The sequence below is a fragment of the Garra rufa genome, chromosome 19 (assembly GCF_049309525.1).
Source record: "Garra rufa chromosome 19, GarRuf1.0, whole genome shotgun sequence".
NCBI lineage: Eukaryota > Metazoa > Chordata > Actinopteri > Cypriniformes > Cyprinidae > Garra > Garra rufa.
The window spans coordinates 35,637,967-35,652,040 of NC_133379.1; the positions used below are offsets into that span (position 1 = coordinate 35,637,967).

At 38.0% G+C, this 14,074-nt stretch overlaps 2 protein-coding genes across 2 annotated transcripts; both read right to left on the minus strand.

Moving 5' to 3' along the window:
- Positions 1–2,331: 2,331 nt before the first annotated feature.
- f2rl1.2 (coagulation factor II (thrombin) receptor-like 1, tandem duplicate 2) lies at positions 2,332–5,641 on the minus strand. The gene is made up of 2 exons (XM_073824641.1): positions 5,498–5,641; positions 2,332–5,380 (listed from the first exon to the last, which is right to left on the minus strand). Exons 1-2 carry the CDS (start codon positions 5,565–5,567, stop codon positions 4,275–4,277), a joined length of 1,176 nt encoding a protein of 391 aa, XP_073680742.1. The 5' UTR covers positions 5,568–5,641; the 3' UTR covers positions 2,332–4,274.
- Positions 5,642–8,614: 2,973 nt separating this feature from the next.
- On the minus strand, positions 8,615–13,375 carry f2rl1.1 (coagulation factor II (thrombin) receptor-like 1, tandem duplicate 1). The gene is made up of 2 exons (XM_073824969.1): positions 13,263–13,375; positions 8,615–9,805 (listed from the first exon to the last, which is right to left on the minus strand). The coding sequence occupies exons 1-2, from the start codon at positions 13,327–13,329 to the stop codon at positions 8,739–8,741; spliced, it is 1,134 nt and encodes a 377-aa protein (XP_073681070.1). The 5' UTR covers positions 13,330–13,375; the 3' UTR covers positions 8,615–8,738.
- Between the last annotated feature and the right edge of the window lie 699 nt (positions 13,376–14,074).

Below are 14,074 nucleotides of genomic sequence, written 5' to 3' on the forward strand. Positions count from 1 at the left end.
TTAGCAAGAGAAATGCATTTAAACAGCAAACCGCGGGAGACCCCACAGGGTTGCCAGTTCTGCGAAAAAAATACTATCCAAATAAAAAACTAGCTCAATTGCGTTTTTCCCCCGGATGGTTTCTCCTATATTTTTAATCACATTCATATAACTGAAACTAACTTAAAAAAAAAAAGAAAAGCAGTGAATTTAGTGTGAAAAAAGTCAGGGGGGGGGGGGGGGGTGATCTAGTTGTTTTTTAGCTTTTTTTTTCAGCAGAGAAATTTCGCTCATGTTCCAGTCAGGTGAATTTGCAGCACTGACCAACAGAAAGCTGCTTGCTATACTACTGACTGTGGACATTATACATGTTTTTACATGTGATATTCGCTAATGTCAGCTTTATGCTAGGCATAACACATCTTCTACATGACAGTGTCACCTGCGAAAATAGTGTGAAAATAGCCTATTTCTGTGGATTTAGCAACACAGATTGGGAGTTTTGCTTAATGATGAAATATTTTGTGACATAAATTTTTCTCATGTTCCAGTCAGGCGAATTTGCCATACTGACCAACAGAAAGCTGGTTGGTTTGAATGTGGCTTGTGCTTCATACATTTCTATACTGACAGTGGACAATATACATGTTTTTACACACAAAATTTTGATAATGTCACCTTTATGCTGACATAACACAGAAATCTACATGACAGTGTCACCTGTGAAATGGCCCCGCATGGACTTGGAAACACTGATCAGGATTTTTGCGTGAGGTCTATATATTTTTTCAGCGCAGATTTCTCTCATGTTCCAGTCAGGCGAATTTGCCGCGCTGACCAACAGAAAGCTACTTGGTCCGAAAATGGCTTGTGCTTTAGACATTGGTAATCTACAGTGGACAATATACATGTTTTTACTTGCGAAGTTCGCTAATGTCAGCTTTATGCTAGACATACTGTTACACAGAAATCTACATACAGTGTTGTCCACGAAAATGTTTTGAAAATATCCCATTTCCGTGGACTTGGCAACACTGAATGGGGGTTTTGTGTTAGGGCAAAATATTTTATGATGCAAATTTTGCTCTTGTTCCAGTCAGGCGAATTTGAACAAAGAATTGATTGGTTTGAAAGTGGCTTGCTTCATACATTTGTAATACTATTGACAGTGGACAATATATGCGAAAACTATGTAAAAATGGCCCATTTCCATGGACTTGGCAACACTGGTCGGAAAAATTTTCTGATGCAAATTTCGCTTAAGTTCCAGTCAGGCGAAGTTGGTTGGTTTGAAAGTGGTGTGTGCTTCATATATTTCTATACTATTAACAGTGGACACTATATGTGAAAACAGTGGTCATCTTTATGCTGTGCATAACATATAAGTCTAAATAACCCTTTTCGGTGAACTTGGCAACACCTATTGGGAGTTTTGCTTGAGGACGAAATATTTAGCGGTGAAAATTTCTCTCATGTTCTAGTCAGGTGAATTTGCCTTGACCAACAGAAAGCTGCTTAGTTTTAAAGTGACTTAAGTGCTTCATACATTTATATACTACAGTATACATGTTATTCAAAGTTTGCTAATGTCACCATAGAAATCTACATGGCAGTGTCGCCCGTGAAAAGAGTGTGAAAATAACCCAATTCCATGGACTTGGCAACACAGATAGGGAGATTTTGCTTCGAATTTGCCACGCTGACCAAAAGAATGCTGCTTGGTTTTAAAGTGGCTTTCATATAGGTCTATGCTACTGACAGTGAACAATATACATGTTTTTACACGCCAAATTTCGCTAATGTCACCTTTATGGTACGCACAACATATAAATCTACATGACAGTGTCACTTAATCTTCGTCCACACCATATATACTGCAAAATCACACTTGTCAAATGCATCCTCTTATCACACGTCTAATAATTATTCCAACGATGACAGTGAGAAACTGCAACCTAAATGCCATGGACAAGACCAGTGCGGTATCCATAGCAACGTCAAAAAGGCAAACACATCTAGAAATGGTCAGGAAGCTGTGAAGTCAAGGATCGAGAATCTGCGTGTGTGAAATTGGATCATCGGAGAGTGAGACAGCGTGAGAAAAAGAGGGAGGGGGAGAAAGAGAGTTTGTGTATCTTATTTGAGATCGTGGTTGGTCGCAGCCCAGCCTGGAGGCTCCATATATCCGACCCCACACAATATAGTCACCTGAGACCAGGGGAAATAGTGGAGATGAATAGACACTTTCAGATATTGATGCTACCTGAGGGGCTGGAAGACATGGAATCCTGTTTCCACCTATAGGTAAAACATTTGTGAGGTATAAAGTCATTGCAAGATAAACACAACTAGTAAATAGTAAAAATAGTACTTTTATTCAGCAAAGACATGTTAAACTTATCAAAAACGACAGTAAAGACTTATATTACAAAATAGTTCTATACATTTCTATTGATATATAAATGACATATAAAACGTTTCTTGAGCAGCAGATCAGCATTTTAAAATGATTTCTGAAGGATCATGTGACACTGAAGACTTTGCATCACAGGAATAAATTGCATTTTAAGATATATTCAAATAGAAACCAGTTATTTCCAATTGTAAATTTCAAATTGGGGAGCACGTCTTTCAAAGATATTTTTAAAATATTACCAACCCCAAACTTGTAAGCTTGGCAAAACAGGTATTTATAAGTAGATGTCAACTCAGTCAAATTACTCATACTTAGCTGTTTTTCTATCTATAATATTTTTTAAGTGCCGCAGAAAGTAATAGCTCCACTCATGTGACACTTTTCTAAAAAATCGGACTCATGTTTCACCTGATGGATGATAAAAATGATGAATTCTATTTAAAATCCAATAAACATCTCACTTCCCACCCTTCAATAAAAAAGCTGGTGTTAAAACCTAAAGAGAATCAAAGAATCAAAGGTCTAAAGCTAGTTAAACAGGCTCAGATGGTTTCAATAGACGCAGACGATATTGTGAATGGTATGCTAAATATTTGCTAAACCAGGGAGTGGACAATGTCCCACTATCACCGATCAATGGAGCACAGTGTGAAGTCACTAAAGCAGCAGTTTCACTGATACAAATTAGACGAGTCAACAAAGCGAGATATTTTGGTATAAAACATGCTTATACTAGTAATCAAAACAGGTTAGACATTCAAAACCGCACTATTCATTAGAACATAAGTGGAATGAACTTAATCACTGCGTTAACACTTTTACTTTTACATTTAACAATTCACATTTGTACATAGGCAAATTCATTCTGCTAATGTTTCATTAATGAGGCATGTTTTGTTCCCACAATGAGTTACTAAGTGTGTTCAACCAAACGAATGTTAACATTTTGTAGCTGCAAAGATAACATCATGAAGTGATACATCACAAGGTTAATTTCCATTGTGATGACGTAGTTTGTCATAGTTTCTACAAACAACATATGACTCACCTATACATAATGTACTCTACTCGACACATGAGCCAGGGAACTCAATTATTCACGGGAAACTAACAATTCAGCAGAAAACCAGCTTTCAAAGCAAACAAAACATTTATTTAAAAGGCAATGTGCCTTCAGGGGTAAAGCGGACTGTACGTTTGTTAACAGCTGCAATTTTTTGCATGCGTTTTTAAGATGTACAATGATATCTGATAACCCAAGGGATTGTGATAAACAGTGTGTGAATGAAGATTTAGATGCACACTGAGTGCCATTTCGAAATAAGAGATACAGTTGAATTTAAAAAATTAATTTGAAAATATTCCAACACGTGCATCACAGACAAGAATAATATCCTAATTATGGCTATACAATACAGTGAGGTAAAGTCACTATGACTAACTGGTGAAAAATCTGTTGCTAATCAGGTTTGACACAGCAGAAAATAAGAAAATATTAAAAACAAAACAAATTCTGACAAACAAGAGTTAAAACATACATACATTTCAAAGCAAAGTATTTTACCCATCACAGGCTCATAAATTCACATTAAATATAATTTCACAAGGCCTGTCTGAGCAACATCAAATGTAACAAAACGTTTTGGCTGGAATGCTTCACTTCAAGTTTTCCCGAGACTGCTTTGGCTTCAGAACTCTTTGTGGCTTATTCAGCTTTGGGTTTACGAAGGTCTCTCATTTCTTCACAAATCCGCTCTCAGAAAGTTTCAGTATTATCCAATGGAAAGCACAGAGCATGAATACGAAGTAAAATCTTTTGTATATTCCACAGTGCCACACATAAATACATAAACTTGTGTCCATCATGGTCCATCTACTCTCAGCAGTTGCTGCTTTGTGTATTGCTTGTGCTTGAATTATATGTGTGGGTCTTTTTAGAGTACTTCAATGAGCTGAACGAGACCCTCATCCTCTCCACCGTACGACTGCTACGGCACAGTAGCGTGTTCTTGACATGCTCCCTGAACTCATCCGAGACATAATAGTAGATGAAAGGATCCAAACAGCTGTTTAGACTGGTCAGGCACAGCGTGAGGATGTAGAAACCATAGCCGTTGTTGGCCCAGCCGTTTCCGAGGAGAGCATAGTGCACGACTAACATCACGTTACTTGGGATGAAGCAGACCAAGAACGTTATGAGCACAGTGACGATGAGAATCACGGCTCTTTGCCGGGTTTTTCCAGCACTGCCCTCGATTGTGGAGATTCCAAGCAAGCGAAGGAGAAGAATGTAAGCTGCGATGATGACCAACATTGGGATGAAGAACACAAGACCTGCCATCACCATGAAATAATAATAAGGCAGCTTAACATCCTCAAACACGTTGCCTGAATTAAAGTTCTTCAAGCTGATGAGATTGACGTCGTGGCAGGTGGTGATGTTAAGGTCGGTGATTTCAACGGTTTGCTGGTACAGGTACATAGGTGTAGTACTGACCGAAATGAAGACCCAAATGCACACAGATACGATGATTGCAAACTTGGTGTTTTTTCTTTGTTGGGAGAGCGGGTGAGCGCAGACCCAGTACCGCTGGATGCTCAAACAAGTGATGAAGAGGATGGAGCAGTACATGTTGCCGTAGAAGAAACCAACTAAAACTTTACACATCCCTTCTCCGAAGGTCCAGTCATTTCCTTTTAAATGGTAAGCGATCTTGAGAGGCATCCAGATGACAAACATAAGGTCAGCCAAAGCTAGGTTGCCCATGTAAATGGCAGCCGGGTTAATTTTCTTTGACCTGAACAGCAAGACCCATATAGCCATGGCGTTGGTTGGCAACCCAACCACAAGAACAATTATGTAAATAATTGGCAGGAAGATAGTTGTGAGTCCGCTCTTTAGCGTATCTGTAGTGACCTGATCAATGAACAGTTTGCCTGTAACTTCATCCTGCACGATTAAGAAACCTCGTCCTTTGTCTCTACCTAAAACAAAACACAATTCACATTTTTAAATGACTGAGTTATAAAAAAAATACATCGAAAAACATTTATATTATAGCCTATATAAATAGCATATATATATAGTTTAAAGCGACTCACTTGGCTGCGCCAAAGCTAAAATCACACACAAGGAAAACAACAAGGTCCAAAAACTTGCGTAGACAGCCATAATACGCGTCTTTCAAATTCTCCTGAAAGTGAAAACTAGTCCGACTCTTGGAGCTCCGTATGAGCTGAGCTCTGCTGTTCCTCTGCCTGAAGAATTTTTGATCGACCTAAGAGACGGAAGGACACACCTTACAGAGAGCTCAAAGCGCGCCGTCTCTCCTTACCTGCGTGACGTCACACGCACGACGCACACCAGTCAGAACCAGCTGGGAGTTTCGAGTGCTGACCGAAATCAACAGCTCGAGCCGAGCGTGGGAGGAGAGAGAGACCGAGAGTCATATTTTAGTCATATTGAAACCACAAAACCGCTATTTAAAGAGTATCTAGGCTAAGTGACATTTTTAAAGTGGGTTTTATATTAAGTTTTAAAATGCTCTTACCAAGTCTTTCGTCTGATTTGTCATCTTTATTTCATCAAAATGACATTACATTATCAGTTCCCTGTTCTCAGACCACAACATGAGGTGTTATTGTCAACTATTTACTTTTAAAAATCCCAAAAATAAAAATAAAATAGCCTATATCCTGATATAAACTGCAGTCAAATGTTTTTATTTTTTTAAATGTTTGTTAAATAACTCTCTTCTGTTTACCAAGCCTGCATTTATTTGATACAGCAAACGCAGTGATATTGTGAAATATTTTTACTATTTAAAATAATTGCTTACTATATGAATCTATTTTAAAAGGTAATTTATTCCTGTGATCAAAGCTACTCCAGTCTTCAGTGTCATATGATCCTTCAGAAATCATACTAATATGCAGATTTGCTGTTCAAGAAACATTTTTTATTATTGTTATCAATATTTAAAACAACTGAGTATTTTTTCAAGATTCTTTGATGAATAGAAACATCCAAGCTCTTTCAAAACATTTGCAACATTATACACTATAACTTTAAAAAGCTTGAAGTCAGTATAATTTCAAAATTGTAGAAAATTGTTTTATTTAGCAAGGATGCTTTAAATTGATCAAAAGTGATGATAAAGGGAAAGGAAAGGGGAAAGGGGGTGAGTGAGGCCAAGTATGGTGACCCATACAAGGAATTTGTGCTCTGCATTTAACCCATCCAAGTGCACACACACAGTAGTGAACACACACACACCGTGAACACACACCCGGAGTAGTGGGCAGCCATTGCTGCGGCGCCCGGGGAGCAGTTGGGGGATCGGTGCCTTGCTCAAGGGACTCACCTCAGTCGTGGTATTGAGGGTGGAGAGAGTGCTGTACATTCACTCCCCCCACCTACAATCCCTGCCGGACCTGAGACTCGAACCTGCAACCTTTGGGTTACAAGTCTGAATCACTAACCATTAGGCCACGGCTGCGAAGGTTATTTTAGTTTTTCTTCTTAAAATTAGTGGTATTTATCATACCCTTAACTCAGTACATAGTTAAAGCACCTTTACAGGCTCAAGTCTTTTTGGGTATGACGTGACAAGCTTTGCACATCTGCATTTGGCAATTATCTGCCATTCCTTGCCTCACCTTTTCACCTCTCAAGCTCTGTCAGCTTGGATGGGGGATGACAGACATTTCTAGAGTCCTAGTTGTTCCAATCATCTTCTATTATGGATAATGGAGGCTACATGCTTCTGTGAACCTTCAATGCAGCAGATTTTTTTCTGAGCTCTGAGCTTCTTCTCCCCCTCATTGCCTAAATGCAAGCTCTACAGGCAGTTATCTTGACCTCAGGACTTGGTTTTTGCTCTGATATGCATTTACAGCTGTTAGACCTTTTCCGAGAGGTGCGTGCCTTTCAAAATCATATTCATTCAAATTAATTTGCCACAGTTTATCTCCACTCGAAGTGTAGTAACATCTAGAAGCAATATGAACGCTCCTGAGCTAAATTTCGAGTGTCCCAGAAACGGGATCTTTTCAGTTTTTGATTTCTAATAAATTTGCAAAGTTGTTACAAACCTGTTTTGCGCTTTGCCATTATGGTGTATGATATGTAGATTGATGTGGTGTGTGTGTGGGGGGGGGGGAGGTGCTTATATTTTCTGTTTACCCACTTAATTACCAATATTGTAAATAAACTGTCTGAACTGGTTAATCAAAAATAATTCCTTGCTTCACAAAACTTTATTTTTTATCTTTATATCTTTTAAGTAAAGAGAAATTTTAAAAAAGGACAATGAATTGTTGTGTGTGCATTTGTGTGTCAAACAACTGCAAATCAATTTTATGAGTTGCTCTGTGGACTTTGGTCATACCTGCTGTCTGCCTCCTTTAGAAAACAAGGCCACATACACATAGCAAATCATAAACAGACATTGAAAGACAAATTTATTGCAAAATACATGCAGACGACTTAAAAAAAAAATACAAGTACAAAACACACCACAGATAACACATTAAAACCTTTGTGCTTTGAAACCAAGTGAGTTATGGGTGTGCAAAAAACAATTTAAAGAAAGTATTTATAAGCTTATGCATTAAAAATAGACAGTGATACCATTTCAGCATTTAGTGCATTAGTTTAGAACACATGTGAATGAGGTTGTTTTTGCTGGTTATACATTCACACATCTAAAATTGGTCACTGGTGTCCTTCACATAACATTTCACATTCATATAGAGATACTTGCACAGGACTAAATGCAAAATGTTTTTTGTAACTGGTGCTCAAGATATATTACAGCTCAAGTTAGTCAGTCAACTTGAATCCACAGAACTGGATTAAAGGTCATTCGAGAGGAGATTCTGAGAAATCCCACTAAACCAGACAGACTAAGCGATTTCAGGTCTTGAGGACGTGAATTAAAGCAACCTGTATTTAGTGATGCAATGGTAACACTATAATAACAACATTTCAACATTTCCACTGTGACTATGTTATCAAACAGGAGGCTAATTTGTAGTTCCAAGAAGTGAGAACCACTGAATGTCCTGTTAAGGTCTTTTAAGATCTTCAAATATGGATGTGATTCCCATATTTACCAAGATATATAATGTATGTGAGATTATAAAAACAAATATGTTTACTTGTTGACTGAATTACACATTGAATGTCAAAAATAACTCAGTGCATGTTTCAGAAACTTGTTCATTCAGCCTCCAACATTTAATAATAAAACAACAAGAGCTTATATAGTTTTCAGTTTTCAAAAGGTATAGTAGACCATCAGAGCATTGCACAGATTTGTTAAACAGTTCTCCGGATGTCTTAGTAGGAACTGCTCTGCGTGTTTCCAGATTCTGACGTATAGGTACTGCTTTTCTGCGAATACTTCAGTGCGCTGAAGGAAACCCGCATTCTCTGCGCGTTGCGTTCGCTGCGGCAAAGAAACGTGTTTCTAACATGTTCTCTGAACTCATCTGAGATGAAATAATACACAAATGGATCGACGCAGCTGTTGAGGCTGGCCAGGCACAGTGTAGTAATGTAGAAGCCATAACCGCTGTCCTGTACTCCCATAAAGAGAAAGGTGTAATGCACCATAACCATGATGTTACTTGGGGTGAAACACACAAGGAACATCACCAGCACCGTGACGATGAGGATGACAGCCTTCCTTCGCTTCTGAACGATGTCTGCGTCCGTCATCGAGCTCTTAAGAGCGAGTAGCATCTGCACATATGCTACTATGCATACTATGCAGGGAACTACGAATCCAATAACTCCCATAATCAGGAAGTAGATAGAAGGGTAGCGTGACTGGCTGGGGCGAGTGACGTCATGGCAGGTAACAATATCCATGTTGGTGACCTTCACGGTCTGGTCATAAAGATAAAGAGGCACGGTAATGATCCACACGACCAGCCACACACACACAGACACGCCAGTTGCCAACTTGTTGTTCCTTTTCTGGTGGGAAAGAGGATGTACTATGGCCCAGTACCTCTGGACACTAATACACGCAATGAAAGCAGTTGAACAATACATGTTGCCATAGAAAAAGCCCACTAGGACTTTGCACATGGCTTCTCCGTAGATCCAGTTATTCCCGTTAAAATGGTACGCGATCTTTAGAGGAATCCAGATTACGAACAGTAGGTCCGCCATTGCGAGGTTGGCCATAAAAATGGATGAGGGATGTTTCTTCTTTGTTCTGAAGAGGAACACCCAGATGGCCATGGCATTGGCCGGCAAGCCCACACTGAAGACGATGATGTACACTACTGGCAAGAAGATCTGGGTGAGCTTGCTGTCCAGCACAGCAACAGCAGTATCGGTCACAGACACTCCATTCTTAGTTTCTTCACCAGTAAAGCCCCTGTCCTGGTTAGAACCTATAGATAGGATGACAGAATGAAAGAAACATAGACCGATCAATAGCTGTGTTTCCGTTACCCTTCAAATTAAGCAAAACAAAATTTGTGAAGTGAAAATATGCCAAATGGAAATGTGACACTTTTGCAAAAACAGACATATAGTGCAAAAATGTTTTTACGCTCGCACGAGGGGGTTTTAAGCAAAAAAGGGATATTTCGCACAACTGCAATGGGAACGTTTGTTTTAATTTACAGGTCACATGGTGTATGTAAAAATCATATGATCATTCTTCAATGTCCTCTAGACCTTTTTCCTGAGCAAACGATGAGCGCCGCCATTACGAATTCTAATGTCAGATTGGATACTTTTCTGTTGCGTCCATCTGTTTTTAATGTAGCTAACCTCCGCAGCTTCGTGTCATCTCCGCACTCATTAAAGTGAGGCACTGCCAAATGGCGGTCATTGCGACATTGCAAAATGATGAAGCTATGGAGCCATGTGCTATCTAAAAATATTTTAATAGGTTTAACATTATATTATCAGCTGGGAATATACTCTAATTTGACTAGAAACAATGTACTGTAGAGTGGTAATGCAAAGCATTTTTTCAGTTAAGAGTTGGACTTACTTCAGTGTTCAGGAAAATGTCTATAACCTCCAAAAAACACTTAATCCATGGCTGCTTTCAAGTTTAAGAGGCGTGTTAGGGCTCTAGACAATGCTTGTGTTTATACCAGCCGTGCCATGGTCCGTTTCAGTGCTCAACGCTGCTTCCATAAAGATACATGTATACGCCTCCTTCGATTTGGAAGGCACTAGCCAAAATCCCACCAAATACATTACTGACTTATCGCAAGAGGAAAAAAAAAAAAAAAATTGTTTTAGTCACATAACATTGGTTAATGGAAACTGTGTCATTCCGCAATACTTTTCTATTCAGCCTTTTTTGACCCTGGACCACAAAACCTGTCTTAAGTAACACGGGTATATTTGTACACTGTAAAAAGTTTTCACCAGATTCAACTTGAAAATTTTTTTTTAGCAGCTGTCTTAAGTTTTTAAGATAAATCATCTTAAAACTACAAGTCATTTTAACTTATTACAATACAAATGAGTTGATATAACTTGTAAGTTTAAATGACTTAAGTTGATTTAACTTTAGATCTTAAGGCAGCTGCTAAACTTACGTTTTTAAGTTGAAACTGGTGAAAACTTTTTACAGTGTAGCAATAGCCAAAAATACTTAGGATATTAAGTAAAGATCATGTTCTGTGAAAATATTTAGTACATTTCTTACCATAAATATATCAAAACTTAATTTTTGATTTAGAATATGCATTGCTAAGAACTTCATTTGGACAACTCTGAAGGCATTTTTCTCAATATTTTCTTTGTGGTCCAGGGTCACATTTATGAAATGTCGCCAAAGTTTTGCACAAACATGGTATGGAAACACACCTACTTGAAAGACAGACAGATGGACTCAAGGTTTCAAGATCTATGGGAGCCATGGCAAATTTTAATTCGCTGATGGCAGTTGATGATTAACATTTCTATTCAGAAAGAAGTATAGTGCAGTGGTAAAAATATGAAAAAAAAATTATTTGCTGTTGGTTCCTTTGAGATTTATGAGTGAAATAAAGCCTGTGGTTAACAAAACTTGAAAATACTTTGTCATTTTACTCATATTGAAAATGCTCATTTTGAAGCAGTTACGTTTCTGTTTATATTTTGCATAACGTATAAGGGTTAGTCCAATCAAAGCCCAAGAGTAGACTGGTTTTCCTTTACTGTAAGAGAAGTAAACTTTGCTTCTGTGAACAAACATTGGTTTTCGTGAGATCAGCGGCTCATGCAAAATGCATATGTCCTACGTCATCAGCCCAGAATGGCTTGCACTTCTGACAGTTAGCACAAGCTAGTTTAAAGTTATTATTACGTTTTAAATATGGATATTTTTCATACAAAAATGCATCAATTCACTACAGGAGACCTATATTCACCCACTGGAGCCTTGTGGAGCATTTTTTATTATGGATGGATGTGATTTGTTTGACTTGTTTTAGACTGTTGAACAGAAACACCAGCCCACTGCCATTATAAAAGGTGAGAAGTGCACCATGTTTGTCTCACATTGTTGTTAATATGTAAGGAATAATCAACGGCTTGCCGTGCATTAAAGGATTTTAAATGCATGACGTGGAGGCTAATAACCGCCCCACGCGAAGCTGCACACCTGCCAGCCAATCAGAATCCAGTATCCAGACATTCCATGGAATATAACTTCCCTCTAGGCTGGAAGCATAGAGTGTGTATAGATATTTTTCAATAAACTACTGTGTGGACTGCATATGCTTCATATAGAGAGAGATATACTAATATAGACTGCTCTTTACGAGTTTTAAGAGTTAAGTTGGTCTGTTGCCTTAAACATGAGAACATGATGGCATGGCACTTCTCATACGATGTGCATCATATTTTAAGTAAGTGGTTTACCATGGGGTTTAGGTTTCCTGAGCCACCTCTACAGAAGTTGAGTCACTGTTTGATTTAACCTTAGATATTTTTATGATTACTGGCTTCTGGTCCTCTTAACAGCATACAACAATAATTTAACTTAGAAATATAGCCTTATATAGCCTCATCTTAGTTCATAGCGATCTCACACAGTTCCTAGAATCAGAATGAAAGAAGAGATTCATTAATGATAGATAGATATATAGATAGATAGATAGATAGACAGACAAAAAATATAGACAGATAGATCAATTGATAGAACAGACAGAAAGAGATTGAAAGAAATATTTTCAGACAGAAAAAGATAGATTAATCCACATGCATTAGCTCAATCCACATGCATTAGCTCAGTGCTAGACATAAATGAATCATTACGAAGTGTCTAGTTCAGAGATCTAATCGTGTCTGCATCGGCATGTAGGTTATGAAATCTGTCTACTGCAAAGGAACAAACATGTCTCTTGTGATCCATGCTACTATTACTCATTGCAAAGGCTATATATAGCAGCAAAAGAACATGGATTACAAACCTCAACCATTGTGTTATTTAAAAATAGTTGCATACTTGAAGGATGACACAGTTACAAACAATGTGAAATCAAACTAGGCTACTCATAGCTTACTTATATAACTAGTTACCCAAAACATAATGCATTTTTACATACTATGGTATAGTATGGCCTACTCTTGTGAACCAGAAGTGACATACACTGCAGCAGAGGGCTAGAGCATCATTAATATCTGTCAAACAGACTTAGGTCAGAGAAACATTAAAATAATTGGGACAAACGAGGTTAATTTTAAATGATAATTGTAAGACATAAATCAAAACGTAGACTAAGCCTCGATATAAAAATTTAATTGTACACAATTACAATCAAATAAACTTAAGTCAGATATGAATCTCTAGAAATGAGGCACTTCTCTTTAACTATAAACAAGCAAACTAATTCTTACTTTGACTAGACAGGTTCACGCTGATTAAGATAAGCAAAGTGTAAATCCAAATCAATCTGTGCGCCATTATTCCTGAGAAATTTACTGGAACGACTGTATTGTCCAAGCGTGGAATGTTTCCGGCAAAAATGTAAACAGAATCAGCTCTTTATAGTCAGGTGTGTGTGGAGCTCACCGTCTATCAAAGGCGTGTCACCTTACCTGGGTCACGCCCTTCAAAAGAGCTCCTTGTGTTTTAATGACTTATTTACATATTATTTTATGCGAACAGTTTATGTATATGTTTCTTAAGTTACAGCAAACGCATAATTTAAATGTACCTGATATTTGTCGGAACAAATGCGCTCTGTTTGGTCACTCTGCCTTGTTTTTGAATTAGCGCGTCTTTGAAATTGGAAGCTCTATACGGCCCTTCTTTTCTTGTGAAAGTAACACTCCGCTGTGACATTTGTCCATTTGTGAGGCGCGTACTGCGCCAGAGCAAGAGACAGGTAAAAAGTAATAACCATCCGCGATGTCAGCTGCTGACTACCGAGTTAATATGAACAACAGTCACTTAGATTGTCATCTCATTCAGCAGAGTAGCTACGCAGAAAGGTGACAAATTACTAATTTTGTCTCAGTTTTTATCTTCACACATTAAGCCAGAAACCCGCCAGAGTTATTTCAGAACAAGACGTAAAGTAGTTCCGTCAGTCTGTAAATTGTGAATCAATGTAAAAATAAAGATTTATTCAGAAGTGAATACATTCTATAAAAGTGAAACAGTTGCTTACAATCATTCTGATATAGGTAGGCCTATTTTATTTGAT

What these genes read in the sequence shown, in the direction of transcription:
- f2rl1.2 (XM_073824641.1), bottom strand. Translation starts at nt 5,567, where the DNA reads ATGGCTGTCTACGCAAGTTTTTGGACCTTGTTGTTTTCCTTGTGTGTG. An exon ending in TTTAGCTTTGGCGCAGCCAA is followed by an intron (nt 5,381 to 5,497) that starts GTGAGTCGCTTT and finishes GTTTTGTTTTAG; the next exon opens with GTAGAGACAAAGGACGAGGT.
- f2rl1.1 (XM_073824969.1), bottom strand. Translation starts at nt 13,329, where the DNA reads ATGGCGCACAGATTGATTTGGATTTACACTTTGCTTATCTTAATCAGC. An exon ending in CGTGAACCTGTCTAGTCAAA is followed by an intron (nt 9,806 to 13,262) that starts GTAAGAATTAGT and finishes TCCTATCTATAG; the next exon opens with GTTCTAACCAGGACAGGGGC.